At 40.7% G+C, this 19,601-nt stretch overlaps 1 protein-coding gene across 5 annotated transcripts in view; it reads right to left on the bottom strand.

Moving 5' to 3' along the window:
* dpyda.1 (dihydropyrimidine dehydrogenase a, tandem duplicate 1) overlaps positions 1 to 19,601 on the bottom strand; it is an 837,290-nt gene that overhangs the window by 595,350 nt on the left and 222,339 nt on the right. For all 5 annotated transcript variants that reach the window (XM_059648043.1, XM_059648046.1, XM_059648045.1 and 2 more), the window contains one exon: positions 18,314 to 18,424. In XM_059648043.1, the coding sequence (XP_059504026.1) occupies positions 18,314 to 18,424 (111 nt within the window). The remainder of the gene's footprint in view (positions 1 to 18,313; positions 18,425 to 19,601) is intronic.

Raw genomic sequence — 19,601 nt, 5'->3', positions numbered from 1 at the left:
GATACCATTGGGCTGCAGGGTTCCCAAGTGGAATATGAGTTGCTGTTCCTACAACCTTCGGGTGGCATCATTATGGGACTGCAAGAGGCCCTTGATGGACATGTCATCTAAAGAATGGGAGGGAGAGTTGAAATGGTTCGTGACTGGGAGGTGCAGTTGTTTATTGCGAACCGAGAGGAGGTGTTCTGCAAAGAGGTCCCCAAGCCTCCGCTTGGTTTCCCCAATGTAGAGAAAGCCACACTGGGTACTATGGATACAGTATACCACATTGGCAGATGTGCAGGTGAACCTCTGCTTAATATGGAAAGTCATCTTGGGGCCTGGGATGGGGGTGTGGGAGGAAGTGTGGGGGCAAGTGTAACACTTCCTGCGGTTGTAGGGGAAGGTGCCGGGTTGCTGCAACACATCGGTCACACCCCACCCCTGCCACAACCGCCCAAATAGGATCCCCCTCGTTCTCACACACCACCCCACCAACCTCCGGATACAACGCATTATCGTCCGACACTTCTGCCATCTACAATCCGACCCCACCACCCAAGACATTTTTCCATCCCCACCCTTGTCTGCTTTCCAGAGAGACCACTCTCTCCATGACTCCCTTGTTTGCTCCACACTCCCCTCCAACTGCACTACACCCGGCACCTTCCCCTGCAACCGCAGGAAATGCTACACGTGCCCCCACACCTCCTCCCTCACCCCTATCCCAGGCCCCAAGATGACTTTCCATATTAAGCAGAGGTTCACCTGCACATCTGCCAATGTGGTATACTGTATCCATTGTACCCGGTGTGGCCTCCTCTGCATTGGGGAAACCAAGCGGAGGCTTGGGGACCGCTTTGCAGAACACCTCCGCTCGGTTTGCAATAAACAACTGCACCTCCCAGTCGTGAACCATTTCAACTCCCCCTCCCATTCTTTAGATGACATGTCCATCATGGACCTCCTGCAGTGCCACAATGATACCACCCAAAGGTTGCAGGAACAGCAACTCATATTCCGCTTGGGAACCCTGCAGTCCAATGGTATCAATGTGGACTTCACCAGCTTCAAAATCTCCCCTTCTCCCACCGCATCCCAAAACCAGCCCAGTTCGTCCCCTCCCCCCACTGCACCACACAACCAGCCCAGCCCTTCCCCTCCCCCCACTGCATCCCAAAACCAGCCCAGCCTGTCTCTGCCTCCCTAACTTGTTCTTCCTCTCACCCATCCCTACCTCCCACCTCAAGCCGCACCTCCATTTCCTACCTACTAACAACATCCCACCTCCTTGACCTGTCCGTCTTCCCTGGACTGACCTATCCCCTCCCTACCTCCCCACCTATACTCTCCTCTCCACCTATCTTCTTTTCTCTCCATCTTCGGTCCGCCTCCCCCTCTCTCCCTATTGATTCCAGAACCCTCACCCCATCCCCCTCTCTGATGAAGGGTCTAGGCCCGAAACATCAGTTTTTGTGCTCCTGAGATGCTGCTTGGCCTGCTGTGTTCATCCAGATTCACACTTTATTATCCCGCATTATCCTGTCCACTGAAGCTGATATTGGGCACATACCAGCGTCACCACACATGGCACATTGCCAACTCTTTTGCAACATGGTTTGTACTTCAATGCTGCACTAGCACCTATCATTGTAATGCTGCTGCTGTTACAGTTAATACACAGAGACAGGCACTTACCTGATGTGGTGGACTAGGGTGAATCTCAAGATTCCTCACTGACCTTCTCAGCACTTTCCCGCTCTGCCCTCTCATCCAAAGCCAGCACCAGGCGGCTTGTTAGAGCTTTTGGCAGTGATCAGCCTAGTAGGTGGACATGTTGCTGCGTGTCGCAATGCTACATCAATCTCTCACCGACAGCACGTGCCAGTATGTGGCAACCATACTGCAAGTGTTTCAAACAGACGGCCACGTCTCAAAGTCAATTGGGGGTCGACATCAGTCAGGCCAAGTAAGTCAAGGCTGGCATCTGCTATCAATTCAAGGGCCTTTAACATGGTCATTTGGCAACATGTGGCTGTCAAAGTCAGGGAGCCTGTGCCACTGCAGGTTGAAGGAAAGGGTCATGGTCAGTTCTGCAGGCTCACTGCAACACATCTGAGGATTCATGGTAAGCTCACAGATCTCACATATCAACCATTCAACAACTGTGTCTCCACAGTTGTGTCTAAACCCTAGTGTCACCAGGTCAAAATCATAGAACCCTCTCCCTCACAGCATCAAGGTTCTACTTACACCCTAAACACACTGCAGTGGTTCAAGCAGGCAGGTCATGACTACATATCAAGACCAGCTTGGGATGGACAACAAATGCTGGCCCACTCAGTGATGATTATATTCTGTAAAGGAATAAAGAAAAGGTTTTAGGGTTACTGCTCATTTTCCTTCTTTTTCAGGCGTTGCTGTTAACTGTCCCCTTTGACCAAGGTTCTGCCCTCAGATTCTAATATTGCTGTATCAATTTTATTTCTTTGCATCTCAACAGCATTGCAATGTTTTTTCCTATTTAAAAGCATTTATAAGGAACTGCAATTCACAGTTATTCACAATCCAAATGTCACAATATTTTCCTTTATTGAATAAAGGTAAAAAACAAAATCTAAGACATGTGAATTGAAAAGTCCTTCAAATCTGCCAGAATGTGATTTGTTTTTTCATATTAAAGTTCAAGATTTTTTGGAGATCAAGTTTTCAGAAGCTGTGACATAAATGGCAATAATTGATTTATTGATTTATTGTTGGCACAATTAATGAGTTACAGTGAAAAGTGTTGTTTTGCACGTTACAGAGGCAGATCATACTGTACCATCAAGGTAGCCGAACACAGTGCAGAATAGAATGTTATAGCCACAGAGAAGGTGCAGAGAGAGAGAGAGAGATCAGAATTAATATTTGAGAAGTCTGCTCAAAAGCCTGATAATAGTGGGAAAGAAGCTGCTCTTGAATATACTTGAATGTGTATTTAAACTTTTATATCCTACATCCAAATTTTATATCCAAATGGATGAGAGTGGAAGACAGTATAACTGGGGCAGGAAGAGTCTTTGATTATATTGGCTGCTTTCCCAAGGCAGCAGGAAGAATAGATGGAGTCAATGGACGGAAGGCTGGTTTGCATGATGGACTAGGCTGTGTTCATGATTTGCTGTCGTTTCTTGCACGTTTAATGTTGTCTCTCTAACCCTGCCCTTTGCCCTTCAAGATTTACTGTCACTATGCAGTTAGTTTCTCAAACATTGCTAATAGATTGTTAGGTATATTTACAGCTTAAATTGCAAAAGCTATTTGTTTAAGCACTGGAGAAATATTATTCACCCTTGCCAGTTATTTTTAAGCTTTTGTCAGTTTTTACTACATTTCCAGATTATTGTGACCAGTTAGATATAAAACAAAATTGAAGTTAAAATTAGTTGCAAGCTGTGCTCATAAGCTTTCATCTTCAGTCAACTGACAAGCATCTTGTATTATTACACTTTTCTATCGTGCCTCAGTAAAAACAAAATTGAAAGAGCAAAGGCTGATTCCAAAAATGATTTTTTTTACTTCCCACATGATACCTTGTTTCCAGAATAGTTTTCACAGATTCAAAACCCAATCATAACTGTCTCCACAGCAGCATAACATTTTAAAGTTTACTTATTATGACCCATCAAGACCAGAAGATTGCTGAAGTTGTTTGCTCAATTCATAACCATTCCTGTTCATCATGAATTTAAAATTAGTCTTTGTTCTCCACATTTCATCATTAGAGAAACCTTTAATCTCAATCTAAATGCCATGGAAAGCTGATGAAGTTTCCCAATGAACATGTTATATTCAGGAAGGAACCCAACTTAACAAGATGCTATGTCATTGTTAAGTGTCAGAAAAGAAAATATTGCGTTTGTAGTGCACTACAGGCTCACAATGTAGTTATGTCTTAAACACAAAACATGCTCTGAGAATCAGGCAAAAGTACAACACCAAACAAATAGCTGAACAGAAATTGGTTCTCACTTGCTGGCAGGGAACTAGGTAAAACCTTTGCAGACGAATGAGAAATCATTCTCCACTCACATCAGCCTTTTACTGGGCCCTCACTTCATGAACATGGGTGAGTCATGGGCTATTCCTTCTCTACTTACTAGTGAAAAGTATTCCAGTTTTGGGCCATTGTTTCACTGGAAGGAGCGAGCATATAGGCTTTCAGAGAATCTGCTCGGAAGAGTGTGGTCTCCAATGGAGCTAGGAGCAACAGTGCTGCTATTCCTGATACAACATTCAAGTCAGTACATTTTTTTGAGCTTAACCTGTTGGTGGAAGCTGATGATGACCCTTTTAAGGACCATTGATAAGGTTGTATCTCACCAAGGTTTACGGACCACAACTAGATTAGCAAATGCTGCATTTATGGCAAACTAATTTTTAAAGAATGATGTACACCTGTCTTGACATGTGCAAGTAAGTGATCTAACACCTGTTTCAGCTGTGGACTGTGGAGGCTTGTTTAGGTGGCTATAACAATACAGTGCAACACACTTCAACTTGCCACGTAACCATACTTGACATCTTCACGTCGATATAAATGGTGCAGCTTCATCACATTTTGAGGCCATGCAACCAAAATGAAGCAGCTGGTTGCACTTAACGCAGCGTCTTTAAATGTAGCAAAACGTCCGATGATGCTTCATGTGTTGCTTTCTGACCAAATTTGAAACCAGGTTAATTAAAGGATAAATTAAAATCTCTCATCAATTTAGTCAAAGAGGTATATTTAAAGGAATGTCTTAAAGCAGGAAAGAGGGCTAGTGAGTTCAAAAAGGTTTAGAGAGGGAATTCTAAAGCTCGACTCCCAGGCTATTAATGGTAGACATATGGAAATTGACTATCTGCCAGAGTGTAACAAACAGCAACCTCAAAATGTTCAGGGGCTAATGCTGCTTATCGAGATATTAAATGGGGTGACCATGGGATGATTTGAAAAACAAATGAGAGTTTCATAATCAAAACAATGCAAGGCTAGCATGATGAATTTGCCTGTTGTGTCCTCGTTATGCTTGGATAAAAAAGAAAATAAACAGTCTTTTTAAGTGAGGGTAAAGTTTCAATAAGAATATCGTGCTTGATGCCAATTCTGTGTGTAATATAGAGTTATAGAATCAGGGAGATGCACAGTATGGAAATAAACCCTTTGGTCCAACTTATCCACGCCATTTTTGATTCAGTCTTTTTTTGTGAAAGTGGCCCAACTCATCGCTAATAGACTTTGAAAAGATGATAGTGATCCATTTTCTCGGATCACTGCAGTTTGTCAATCCTACAGTGCTTTTAAATGGAAGCTCTGGGATTTTGACCCAGCAATGGTGAAGGAAAGGCAAAATGGTTAAAAGTCAGGATATTCAGTCATTGGAGAAGGGCTTACAGATGGTAATAATCCTTTGCTTCTGTAGACCTTGTCCTCCAAGGTTATGGAGCTCACAGGTTTTAAAGATGGTGTTGAAGGAAACTTGTTGAGTTACTGCAGTGTTTCTTGTAGCTGGCCTGCATTGTTGCTATTGTCTGTCAGTGTTGGAAGTGGTGGTGCCTCAGCTGGTAGTTAAGGTACAAGCCAAGCAGGTTGCTTTACCCTGGGTGGCGTAAGGCATCTTGAGTGCTGTTGGAACTCATCCAGGCAAGTGAAGAGCATTTTAACACAATTCTGACTTGTGCCTTGTGGATGGTGCATAGGCTTTGCAGAGTAAGCAGGTGAGATACCCGCTGCAGACTTCTCAGCCTCTGACATGCTCTTGTAGCTATGATATTTATTTAATACTGAGTGCACAATGGTCTTTTAAAATTTTGCAGATGCAAGAGTTGTTGTGAATTCTGGGACTTTTGCTGAGTGACTAACTGTTCTGGGAAAGGTAAATGGTAACAGAGGGCCAAAATTTGTCCTAAATGCTGTCGTGGGACTAGGTGGCTAATTAATGAAGCAAGTTTGGTAAGATACATTGAAAATATTCATTAGGTCTTGTAATGGAAATCCTTCTAAAACACTGACACTTAGGCAAAAAGAACACAAAATTCAGTTCCCATTTCTCAAGCATGTGCCTCTGCTGGATACTTATTTATCACTAATCCTTCAGTACTTAATATAAGTAAGCATATATAGTGGAAAACATAGGTGTTAATGGCAGCAAATGTACCCAGAGAAGATCCTAGTGGAGCAAAGAGGCAAAGAACGAACATAGCAGAAGTTCACAACATCACTAAACTCAACATTTTCTCGAACCAAAAGTCAACTTTGGCTATAAGAGGCAGAATGCAAGTTATTTGAACTGTGTGGGGAGGGGTGAGGATGAAGAAAGGAAACAGGAGCTGGGTCTGTTTCTGGAATGGGAAACCCACCTCTGGTAGGATATTGATTACATTTCAGATTTTTATGGGGGTGAACCCTTACTGACAGAATGCCAGCTTTCCTGACTGAGTAACTCCATATAGAACCCGGGTGAGGATATAGCTGAGGTTGTGTGCACCATTCTGGTCAAGGCATAACCAGAAGGAGATGATTCCTTTGGAGGGAACACAGAGGACATTTTACAAGAATGTTGGCCTGGCTTGAATATTGGAGGTATAAGGAAAGATTGTAGAGGTTAGGGTTTTTATCTTTCGAAAAAAGGAGACCAAGGGCTGAAGTTATTGAGATGTAAAAAAAGTATGAAAGACCCAGATAGCAGAAAAAGTTTGCTCCTATTGGCGAGAGGTAAATTATGATGGAGAGCTGGAGTGTATTGGGAGAGGATAAGGGCGGGACTTGGATCGAGGGCACACAAAATTAAGGTACTTGATTAGAGGGATTAGAGGGGGCATGTGGAAGGGAACTTGCTCATCCAAAGGATGGTGGGGAACTGGGATTCACTGCCCAGTTCCATGATGGGGGCAGAAACATCAATCATTCAATTTAATAGATTTCTGGATGTTGTGTCTCATTTATGTAAATATTTTAGATTAGGATATAGAAGGCATGCTGCCTGTGATATCCATAAATGATTTGGAGAAAATGTAGCCAATAAGTTTGTAGATGATACAAAGATTGGTGGAGTTGCAGAGAGTGAGGAGGATTGTCAGAGGATACAGAAGGATATTGATCATTTGGAGACATGGGCAAAAAAGCAGCAGTTGGAAATTAATCCGGACAAATATGAGGTGATGCATTTTGGAATGTCAATTATGGTTGGAATTTATTCAGTGAACTGCAGAACCCTTAGGTGCATTGATATGCAGAAAGATTTGGAGGTTCAGGTCAACAGATCACTGAAGATGGCAGCGCAGGTAGATAAGGTAGTAAAAAGGGCCGATGGTATGATTGCTTTCATTGGAAGGGGCTTTGAGAATAAAGGATAGATAAGTTATGCTGTAGCTTTGAAGAACTTTTATTAGGCCACACTTGGAATATTGAGTACAGTTATGATCACCACACTATCAGAAGGACATGGATGCTTTGGAGAGGGTACAGAAAAGGTTTACCTGAGGTTGCCTGGTATGGGGGATTTCAGCTCTGAAGAAAGGTTGGATAGACTGGGTTTATTTTCACTGGAACTCAGGAAGTTGAGGAGTGATCTGGTAGACATTTATAAAATTGTGAATGACATGGATAAAGTGTAAAGTATGAGGCTTTTTCCCAGGGCGGATGAGTCAATTACGTAGGTTCAAGGTGCGAGGGGGTTAGTTTAAAGGAAATGTACGAGGGCATTTTTCACACAAAGGTGAGTGCCTGGAATGTGCTGCTAGAGGAGGTGGTGGAAGCAGACAAAATTGCAGCTTTCAAGAAGCACTAGGATGAATACATAAATAGAAAGGGAAACGAGGGATATGGATCCTGTAAGCGAAGACAGTTTTAATATGGAAGGGCAAAATGTGTCAGCACAGGCTTGGAGAGCCAAAGGTCTTGTTCCTGTGCTGAATGTTTGTAGTAATTCTGCATATAACACCAAAATTAGTGGTATAGTGGACAGTGGAGAAGGTTATCTATGATTATAAAGAGACCTTGATCAATTGGGTCAATGGGCTTAGGAGTGGTAGATGGAGTTTAAATTGGATAAATTCAAAGTACTGCATTTTGGTAAACAAATAAGGCAGGACTTTTTAAACCATTATAAGGCCTCGGGTAATGTTGAAGAACAGAGTGACCTAGGGGTTCAGGTATATAATTATTAGAAGTTTGCGTCACATGTAGACTGGGTGGCTAAGAAGGCTTTTAGCATGCTTGCCTTCATTGCTCTGACGTTTGAGTATAGGATTTGGGACATCATGTTGAGCTTGTACAAGATGTTGGTGAGGCGTCTTCTGGAGTGCTGTGTCTGGTTCTGGCCGCACTGTCATAGGAAGTATATTATAAGCTGGAGAGGGTTCAGAAAAGATTTATCAGGATGTTGCCAGGAATGGAATGTTTGCGTTTTAAGGGGAGGCTGGATAGGCTGGGATTTCTTTCACGGGAGCATAGAAGTTGTGAGGTTACCTTGTAGAGGTTTTTAAAATCATGAGGGCATAGATAATGTGAATGGCAAGTGTCTTTTCCCTAAGGTGGGGGATTTCAAGACTAACAGGCATATTTTTCAGGTGAGAGGGGCAAGATTTAAAAAGGACTTGAGGGGTAACAGTTTTACATAGAGTGGTTCATGTGTGGAATGATTTCTGGAGGAAACGGTGGGTGCAGTTACAATGTTTAAAATACATTTGGATAAATACATGAATAAGAAACGTTTGGAGTGATGTGGACCAAGCGCAGGCAGGGGGCCTAGTTTAGTTTGGGATAATGGTCAGTATGGATTGGTTGGACTGAAGGGTCTGTTTATGTTATGATGATACGGATCTGCACCTGAAGTGGTGTAATCCACAAGGCTGCAAATCAGCTGCTGGAAGGTCGGATTAGAGTAGGCAGCTAGTTTTTCTCACTCTCACAGGCAACGCAGACACAAAGATTTGTATGCCTCTTGACATGCTGTAAATTTTCCAGGGTTCTACAGTCAGTGATGGCAGGAATCGAGATAGATTAGATGAAGAGACAACTGAGTCAGACATGCACGACGGCCGACACAGAGGCTGTTGCTTGTCCTATGGGGAATAGCTTGTGCCAAAATATTCCACTGAATGACAGAAAAGTGAGAGGTCACAGCTTATTTGTCCCAGAGATCTGCCCCTTTCTGTGAGGGCCACTATGCCCTCGTCACCCAATAGTTTTGCCTTCTGAGAGTGTAGCACCCATTGCCAGCTGCAAACATCCTGTGGATCCAACCAGCTTCAATGCCCATGTGGCATTCCCTAAATTGTCCAAGTTCTTCAAACTGATTTCTCACCCCCATCCAGGGCTGTGGTGGGCTGCAGTAACTTTACCCACCTTTTTAAACATTTCTGGCCTCTATGGCGCATTCCCCACATGGTGTCTGCTGCTTTCTACTGGTCCCCAGGGGGCAACTGCTGAAAGCCAGCCACGTCCAACAAAATCCAAAATCTTTTTGGGGATGGGTTTTTAACAAGCCCTTAATGATGTAAATTGGACTGGTTTGGAGTGCATCCTTCACAAAAACTGTGATTAAAGGAAATACAGGTGTGTCAGCCACTGCTGACATCGCACTGCTGTCATGTTTCCTGGTCACTCACCTCTACTCCAGCCTGATTCAGGAAACATAGCTCTATGGCTGACCCAAGCAGTCTATTCCAGTCTTAAATATTTCTCTTTTACTATATGCAGCCCACAGAACCTAATGAGTATAAATGAACCTTCTGCATTTTTAATGGCCCTCATTAAGGCTACATAAAAATGCATAGCTAATGAATAAAACATTTGTTTTATTCATGCACCATGTATTATTTGCATTCAACAATAAAGAAGCATAAGATGCAGAGTACCCCCCACTCATGAACAACTTTCTAACTCATTAGTTCACCATTTATGAAATGAATTTGATATATCAAAGATGGATGTCAATTGGAAGCCATCCATTATATCATTGGTAAGCAAATGATTTAGACATAATCAGCAATAATTTCATTTACTATGTCCTGTTACTCGACTGAGTTACATTTCATACCAAAAGGACCTGCAAACTACCTGTTCGAACTGCAATTCCTTCTGACTATTTGGTCTGCTGAGAATGAACTGAATTGTTACCTGGGGGTTCTTTGTGAATTTTCTACAGTATTTTTAATAAAAAATGCCATTTTTAATGCTTTACAGTTTTTCTCGGAAGAACTGTGACAAACAAATTTTTTAGAATACTACAATCATTTTCCATATCAATGCAATTAAATTGCATATTCGTGACAGATCTTCAGAAGTGTGCAGATGAAAAATAACACTATTTTCCTGGCAGGAAATAGAAATGGTTCAAATAATCTAATTGCTGCTGCTTTCAAAGGATTACTACAGCCGGAGGCTGGAAAACTTCAATGCATTCTCCAGTTGGATTTTTTTAAATTATAAAAAATATCTTTTTGCAGAACTAGTTTAAAATTAATTTAAAATAAGCTATTTAGATTGCATGCTGAAACTATGCAATTAATTCAAATCTTACTGGCAGATATGTAAGTCAATTCTTAAAATGATGCAAAATAAAGTTTTGATTTGAGTTCTATTTTAGATCACAGATTGCATGTCATTTCAGAATGCCAATAATGTGATAAATTATCACTGGGACCTCTCATCACCCTGCCAGTTGTCTTCTTTTCTGCATTTTAACACTGATTTAATTTAATTAGATTTAAAATTATATAAAAGCACAGCAACTTGTCCAAATCTGTGGTGCACCTAAGATCATCCTAACATTTTCCCCCCTCTAGCCCCTTAGCACTTATATCTGTATGTTAAAAAAACACACACAAGCACATCTTTGCATTTGCATGTTTCCTTGAAATAGATCCTGTGCCCAGATTTCTAATGGAGATTGTCTGCGTAAACTTAACATATGCCTTGATGACATCCTGTTTTGGTGGAGGTGCCATAGGAGTTAGAGCATCTACATAGGCAGTTCACATTATAAATATAAGGGTGAAAGTATGCAAATTAAGACATAATAAATTTGTTTAAAAGGAGACTAAATTAATTCTGTGCGCCATGGTCTGAATAACCCAATATCCAATTGACCTCATTTGGTCTTGATTCTCCATGTACAATATCATAAGAAATGTAATATACCATAAGACAGGTAATATTAAAAATCTATGAATTTTCTCCTTGTTTGTAGTTCAGAGCTAAGGCTTATAATATAATTAATGCCTAGAGGTATTGCTTGCTGTTATAACTTTAATATAGTTTCCAGTCAACCTGTACAGTAATGTTACTGCACACTTCTGGAGCAGATAGGTCTTGAACATGGATCTCCTAATCCAGAGGTAGGGATAGTACCATCACACCACAAGAACTTTCTACAATTACGTTTTTTTTGGTGGCTTTATTTTATTTAACCTATTTTCCTAATTAACCTGTTCAAAGAGTTATTACAGACCTCTGGGGCACGTAGGACTTGAACCCAGGTCTCCTAATCCAGAGGTGGGTACACTATCACTGAGCCACAAGCAACCTCTTAAATTCCTTTGATGTAACAATTGCAAATAAGCACTCCCACCGCTGATGATGTAACAGGTGGGATCTTTCTGTTCCCACTGAAATGAGTTAAGAGGCGAGGCTAAGTGTAAAGTTTGGGGAAGGGTGCAAAGAGTGGTAGAGGAGAGGGGAGCATCGGCATCTCCACTCAACCATCCTAGCTTCAACTCATTGAGATATGATGGCCACAGTCACAGCTGCATGCCACCTTTGGAGCTGGTTATAATAGTTCCACTTTTTTGTATTTACTTACAGAGTTCACACTACTAGTGTATACATCCTCACCCATCTACCATAGTTTTACTCTATATCTAATTATTGAGAGTCATGTGTATCATCCATTAATGCCCACCATTTGCGCATAATTAAGCACTGTTACCAGGCATTAACAATGATGGTCTGATAGCTGTGGCCTTGCATAGTTGCTCATTTTTAAAAACCTGTTCAATTTTTGAGATGCCCTTGCAATTTCCAACATGCCTCAGTGGCAAAAATGTTTCTGCGGTGGAGCTGCTGGCCAGAGGTTGGTTGAAACATTTCTATCTGACCTCCTACCTTTCCTTCTGGTCAGCTGACTGATGCTAATTAAACAGGGCTTCTGAAGGTCCTTCTTAATTGTCCATCTCCAGGAACCACCAGAACTGACATCAAACATGGCCACATTTTAAATTATGACCTAGAAGTTAAGTTGACATCATGAACATAACTACTTCCCTCACTAGCTGATCACCTGCCAACTTCTGATTATTCCCATTTACACTTCCCAACATGGCTATGTTCCCCTGATCTTCAACCCCCACTTCTCCCACTTACCCATCCCAACATCGCTATATTCCCCTCACCTAAGCTGACCAGCTGACTAACTCCAACACCTATCGTGTAAGGGGTCCAAAACTGCTCACAATATTCAAAACACCATCTATCTAGAGCCATATATAGCCTCAACAGAACATCCCTGATCTTGTATTCTAGTCCCCTTGAAACAAATGCTAACACTGCATTGGCCTTCCTAACCGCCAACAACCTGAATGTTAATCTTACGAGAATCCTGAACTGTGCTTCAGATTTCCAAAGCCTTTCCCCATTTAGAAAATCATTTATGCTTCCATATTTCCTACCAAAGTGCATAGCTTCATATTTTCCCACATCGCATGCCATCTGCCACTTGGTTGTCCATTCTCCTAGACTGTCCAAGTCCTTCTGCATCCTTTCCACTTCCTCAACACTATCTATCTCTCCACCTGTCTTTGTGTCATCTGCAAACTTAGCAACAATGCCCTCATTTCCTTCATCCAGATTACTAATGTATAAAGTGAATAGTTGTGGTCCTAACATTCACCCCTGTGGAGCTCCCCTGGCTACCAGCTGCCATCCTGAAAAAAAACCCTTTATCCCCACCCTCTACTTTCTGCCTATCAGTCAATCCTCTATCCATGCAAGCATCTTGGCCTTTACACTATGGGCTCTTATCTTCTTCTCAGTAGGGTCCTGTGTGGGAACTTGTCAAAGGCCTTCTGAAAATCCAAACAGATCATATCTACTGGCTCTCCCTTGTCTAACTTGCTCATTACCTCCACAAGAATTCCAGAGGCATGACCTCTCCTTGACAAAGCGTGCGAACCCAGCCCTATTGTACCATGATAACAAAATGTGAGGCTGGATGAACACAGCAGGCCAGGCAGCATCTCAGGAGCACAAAAGCTGACGTTTCGGGCCTAGACCCTTCATCCACCCTATTGTACCACGCACTTCCAAGTACTCAGAAATCTCATTTTTTAGAAGTGGACTACAAAATCCTACTAGTGACTGATGTCTGGATAGCCAGATTATAGCTTCCTGTCATCTGCCTCCATTTCTCCGTAAACAGTGGTGTTACATTAGCCATTTTCCCAGTCCTCTGGCACTCAGTCTTACCCTAGTGATTCCTGAAAGATTATCACCAATGCCTCTACAATCTCCTCAGCTATCTTCTACAGAGTACAAGGGCTGTAGTCCATCTGGTCCAGGTGGTTTATCCACCCTCAGTGCTTTTGGCTTCCTCAGCATGTTTTCCTCAGTGATGGCCACTATACTCACCTCTGCCTCCTGACCCTCAAAGGCCTGGCATGCAGCTAGTGTCTATTATTCTGAAAACTGATGCAAAGTACCAATTTAGTTCCTCCCTCATGTCTTTGCAGTTACTTTTATTTCTTTGTTGCCCATTACTAATTCTCTAGCCTCATTTTCCAATGGTTCAATATTGACTCTTTCCTCTCTTACTGTTTAGATATCTAAACAAAACTCTGGCAATCTTCTTTTATATTTCCAGGTAGCTTACCCTCATATTTCATCTTCTCCCCTCTTATTGTCTTTGCAGTTATACTCTGCTGGTTTTTAAAAGGCTTCCCAACCCTCTGGCTTCCCACTATTTTTCACCACATTATACGCTTTTTCTTTTGTTTTTATGCTTCCATGACTTTGGTTGCCAGCCACAGTTGACTCATCCTCCTTTTGATCTATTTCTTCTTCTTTGGAATAAATTTCTGCAGGTCTTCTTGTATTACTCTTGGAAACCCCAGCCATCACTCCTCCATCATCTTCCCTGATAGACTCTCCTTTCAATCAACTCTATCCAGCTACTCCCTTATGTCTTGTAGCTACATTTACCCAATTGTAATACCATTACACCTCAGTCCATCTTCTCCCCCCAATCCGCAGGGTGAATTCCATCATATTATTGTCAATGGTCCCTGGGGATTTCTTCACCTTAAGCTCTCTAATCAAACTTGCCTCATCACATATCTGAATCTAGTTGAACTCTGCATATTTGTCTCTAGTTTACTAGAAGCTTTGCTGATGATGTCCTTGAAATTCAGATTGGCAATTTGGCGGGTCTAAATATAAATGAGCTTTCTGTCAGCATATTTGATACCAATTGCCGAAGATAATCTAATGCAGATCACGTTAAAGTTCAAAAACTGAAGTAACTCAAAATTGGACACTGAACTTCCAGGTGCCATGTGATTTGCTTTCTTCTACACATTCTGCTCAACACAAAATAATCAGTTCCTATCTGCACAATTTTAATACAGTCAACAATCTCTACACAACAGAACAGATTAATGACTGATCTAGAAAGGTTGGGATTTGATGTCAATATTGAAACAAGTCTATAAGAGGAATTTAAATCCATCCTATTTTAATATTAATTCCAATGTGATTGAATAAGATGTACTACAGAAATGAATATGTTTCCCAATTTCTAAGGTTACTACTATATAAATTATATTAGCCAATTAATGTGATGGGTATGAGATAGACAATTTAAATGGTTGACCAGTAAAACAAGAGCCCAGATTGTGTGATCAAAGGCGAGCATCCACAGGTTTCTATGTACACTTGCAGTGGGAATTACAAACATTTTCAAAAAAAATCATGGGTATGTATATCACTGGCTAGGCAAGCATAGAAGTTTCCTTTGTGAATCAGTGATAATGGGAACTGCAGATGCTGGAGAATCCAAGATAATAAAATGTGAGGCTGGCTGAAGACAGCAGGCCAGGCAGCATCTCAGGAGCACAAAAGCTGATGTTTCGGGCCTAGACCCTTCATCAGAGTGGATCAGTTGGGTTTTCCCAACCCCACACTTCCCTAACAATGGTTTCATGGTCATCATTAGACTCTTCATTCCAGGCTCTTTTTTGAATTGAGTTCAAATTCCACCATCTGCCACAATGGGATTCCAGTCTAGATCCCTACAACATTATCTGGGTCTCTGGATTAATTGTTCAGTGATAGTAACACTGGAACATACCTGCCCTATAAATCCTTTTCTATGCAATGTCCTTCGCAGGGTATCTGGACCTTTTTTAGGAGGATTAATTCTTTACCTTAATCAGATTAAAGATTCACAGATCCATGCTGTGTCTAATCCAGAACATGTAAATTAGAATATTTAATTTAACATTATATCACGCGCCAAACATCAGCTAAAAGTAGGTTAAAAAAGATGAGAATAGGGATAAGAAAGATAGAATTGAGAGCAAAAGAAAGGGAGAAAGAAAAAGTGGAATAAGATCACAGGAAATCGTTTTACACCTTCCCTAGTAGTAACAATGAGTGCTGAAAGAATCTCGGTTATTTTGATGACAAATGCTGGGCTATGTATTTTTCTCTCGGAGAGCAGTAATGTCCAATTAAAGATTAATGCAGTTTAATATACAGACTTTATCATTAAGAGAAAAGTACTGCGTTGAAATAAGGGAAGTTTCAAATCAAGCAAAATAATGTTAGAACAGAAGATCAAATATTACCATTTCTGGGTAATTTACTTTGCTTCATAGTTTATAAGGTTATTTGGTTTAAAGTTTGGGATTATATGCTTAGTTTGACTTCCTAACACCTCAACATGGCTAACAAATTTTTGTTGCGATCTGGTTAAGGAGCAGTATGTTGTTTCTAATTTAAAGTAGACAAAGTGTTTGTTAGAAAAATAATGTGACAAGATTCCATGGCTTTGACAAACAAGGTAAGCTTTAACATAAAAGCTTAGAACAGTGTAACAATCAGCTATGTTTTATATAAATATATATCCTCCAAATCAGAATCAAAAAAATATAAATATTGCTGGCAGATAAACTGGTCAAACACCACACAGACTATACTGTAAAGTGCTAACGTGGTCAAGATAGATTGTACTCAGATATTAGTGGGACTATGGGTCACCAAATCTCATTAAAAAGTTCTCTCCTTTCGAAGGCATTCCGATTTTTCACTTTCAAAGATCTGGTTTCAGAATTCCCTCCAAAATCTCTCCAGCTTAGACTGCCTCAATGACTGCTCATATCTTGGGTAACTCAGTTTCTGCTCTCCGGTCCAATATCCCCAGGACTACTGAGACTGTTCCCAAACGCCGAATGACTGCCACAATTTCAGTATTTATAAAAAAGTTAGTTTAACCAAATTGTTGTTGAATTTCTCAACTAGTAAATCTTTCTTAGTTGTATCAAATAAATACTGTTTGTGGGTTTCTTTCATTCTACTTTTAATGGTGCAATGCTATCAATGATTTTCAGAGGCTTCTTCTGCCATTAATGCCTGTAGTATATTAACAGAAGTCCCTGTTCTGCCAAACCTTTGTTCTGAAGAAGGGTCACTGATCTCAAAACATTAACATTGTTTCCTCTTAACAGATTCTGCCAAACCTGTCAAGCTTTTCCAGAAACTTTTGTTTCTGTTTTCAGATCACCAGCATGCAGATCTTCATTTTATGTTCGGGCATGAGTCTTGCTGAGAGATGGAAACAGTATCAGAGATGTAGAGCTGTCAGAGCAGATGGCGGCCTTTACACTGGCAGCGTGTAAAAGCTCATTCACTTTCTTCCTATGTCGCTGGCATTCCTCCAGATGGCTGACAGCACACTGAACCAGTGGCAATCTTGCCCCAGATTGATATAGTTTAGCATCATAGCCTCCACTGCTAATTCTGGGGAAAGAGGACATCCCAATTCTGCATCCAGCTACCACCCCCCACCCCGCTCCATCCAGAAGGACCTCCATGTCCCTTCCTGGCATTTGGGGTCAATGTCCCACTGTCTGCCATGTCCATGACAAATGTCAAGAACATTGCAGGGAGGGTCCAGACAAAACTTGCTTGTTGAGGTTCACAACAGGCTTTTAAAAGTGGTATGAGCGCAAGGGATTGCAGTGAATTCTGCGATATCCATTGAGGGATGAGCTGTTCTGGGAAGGGTGTATGGTAAACAGGGCTATAATTGGATATGAGAGACACCATCGGGATTAGGTCAGTGGCAAATGGTTTGGAAAGAGGCAATGAGAAAACTCACCAGGCCTTACTGCAAGAAACCCTCCAAAAAAACTGCAATATGACTCAGACTTGGCCAAAAGCCATACAATTCAGCCTTCCCTTTCTCAATGTTAATCCTTTTCGAAGCAACTTGACTCCAACGCTTCAATGTTTCAATTGATTTTTAACCTATTTACGACAGTTAAACATTAGTTCTTAAAACTAACATATCGTCTAAAACATGTTGATAATAAACTTAATTTTTACAAAAAAAAATGTTAAAAGTAGACTAGATAAAACCTAGCCAAAGACTGTTTAATCAACCTAATGTTCATCCATCTCCAGAAGGGATCCCCAGCTGATAGAGCTGGCAGTTCATCGGGGGCCAGTAGGTCTGCACACAGGGAATACAAAAGGACCATTGGTGCTGCAAATTGATTGAGGGAGGTGGACTTCAACCATGGAACCTGATATTTAGATATGTTGGACGTCAATGATGTGCTGAAGGGTGTCCCCAACCCACTGCTCAAAAAAATCATAGTGATGGGTGAGCTAGTGGCAGGCACTCCATATCTGCCTGCTTTCTCACCACTGGGTGGTTCATAACATTCAGCTATATTGTTCAAAAGCCACAGTTTTTACACTGAGTAGATAGAATCAATAGTTGTTTGACTATTAGTGTAAGTACTAACAATAGCCAATTATTTACCTTGTTATTAATCTGTGGCATTTTTATTCCTATCCCTCCATAAATTTCAATACAGAAAGAATTAGGTAGTCAAGTGAATTCAAGAATCTAATCCCATTTATGTAATAGTTATAAATTTATAGATTAAATTGCAAATCATTTTCAATATGCTTTTTTATACCATATATCCCTTGAATAAAAATGTACAAATACATTGCCTTTGATTCAAGATAGCAAGTTAACAGGTCCAAAACATTCAATTGACTTTTCAAAGCTGTACTTACTGAGCAACTTTTACTGGCATTGCGCTTCCAATGAGTTTTGTCAATCTTTGTAGTTGCTGTCGACCGCAGAGATGCACAAGTCTTCACTCGTGGATTTAATGTGAGTATGTTCTAATGGTAAAACAAAATACCTGTATTAGCATAGTTTCTTATTTGAAAGACTGTAAAATTATTTATAGAAGTTAACTCTGTTCATGTACAAATTTGCCAGCTCTTAAACACCAGTGATCTAAACTCAGAACAAACTTTCCGCTCAGATGTTAGTATCTTCAAATTGAAATTTAAAATCATCAGAAATTGAAATATATTTGAAATAATTACTCTGTAATTTGCTTCTAAAGTTTTATTTAAAAGTTCTGAGCACTGCAATTGCTTTTGTGAGAGATTCAAACACTAAAATCTCATCTTTATTTAAACATTTTGAGATAACTGTTATCTCCAGATGCTCCAGTGGGTGCCTGTTCATAATTCTACAAAATGAATCTACAGTCTGACAAGAAGAAGTCAATCAAGAACTTTCTCAAAAAGGTGAAACAGGAAAGTTATCGAACTGTAAAAATTGATGTTGATTAATATATAAATAATGTTTGCAAGACAAGATGACTAACAAAATTGATTGAATAAATAAAATTAATTCTTCAACTTGGCACATTTTAACTCCTTCCTTCCGACAGAAACCCAGAAGGTGAATTCAATCTAAACAATAGAATTACTGTTGCTTATCAATCATGTAGTCAGCATGATGGCTAATGCTTTAAAAGAAGGTTGAAGTAATAAACTAGCCCAGGGAATACTTCATGAATCTAACTAAATCAGGATCCTATTATGTAGGTGAGACCCAAAAGAAAATAACTCACTAGTTTGTGAATGGAGCACCAGCATTGACATTCCTTTCAGTACTACTTGTCAACCAACTGTTGTTGATTTTTAAAACGCTAATGGGGGGAAAATTATTTTTGTGGATAAAGCAAAGCCAGATATATCATCAGCATTCCTTTGGATAGCACATGAACAATATATGAAATCATATGACCATAAGATATAGAACAGACCAGTTGGCTCATTGGATCCTGTCATTCAAGCATGACTAACATTTTTCTCTTGCCTGCCTTCTGCCCGAAACTCTTGGTGTTCTTGCCAATCAAGAATATATCTACCTGTTTTAAATGCAGTCAATGATTTATTTTCCATTAATGTGCTGAGGGCGCCGCTGGCCAGGCAGCATTATTGCCCATCCCTAATTGCCCAGAGGGCAGTTCAGAGTCAACCACATTGCTGTGGGTCTGGA

The sequence above is a fragment of the Stegostoma tigrinum genome, chromosome 8 (assembly GCF_030684315.1).
Source record: "Stegostoma tigrinum isolate sSteTig4 chromosome 8, sSteTig4.hap1, whole genome shotgun sequence".
In the NCBI taxonomy this organism is placed as follows: Eukaryota; Metazoa; Chordata; class Chondrichthyes; order Orectolobiformes; family Stegostomatidae; genus Stegostoma; species Stegostoma tigrinum.
This window is presented reverse-complemented; position numbering and strand designations above follow the sequence as displayed.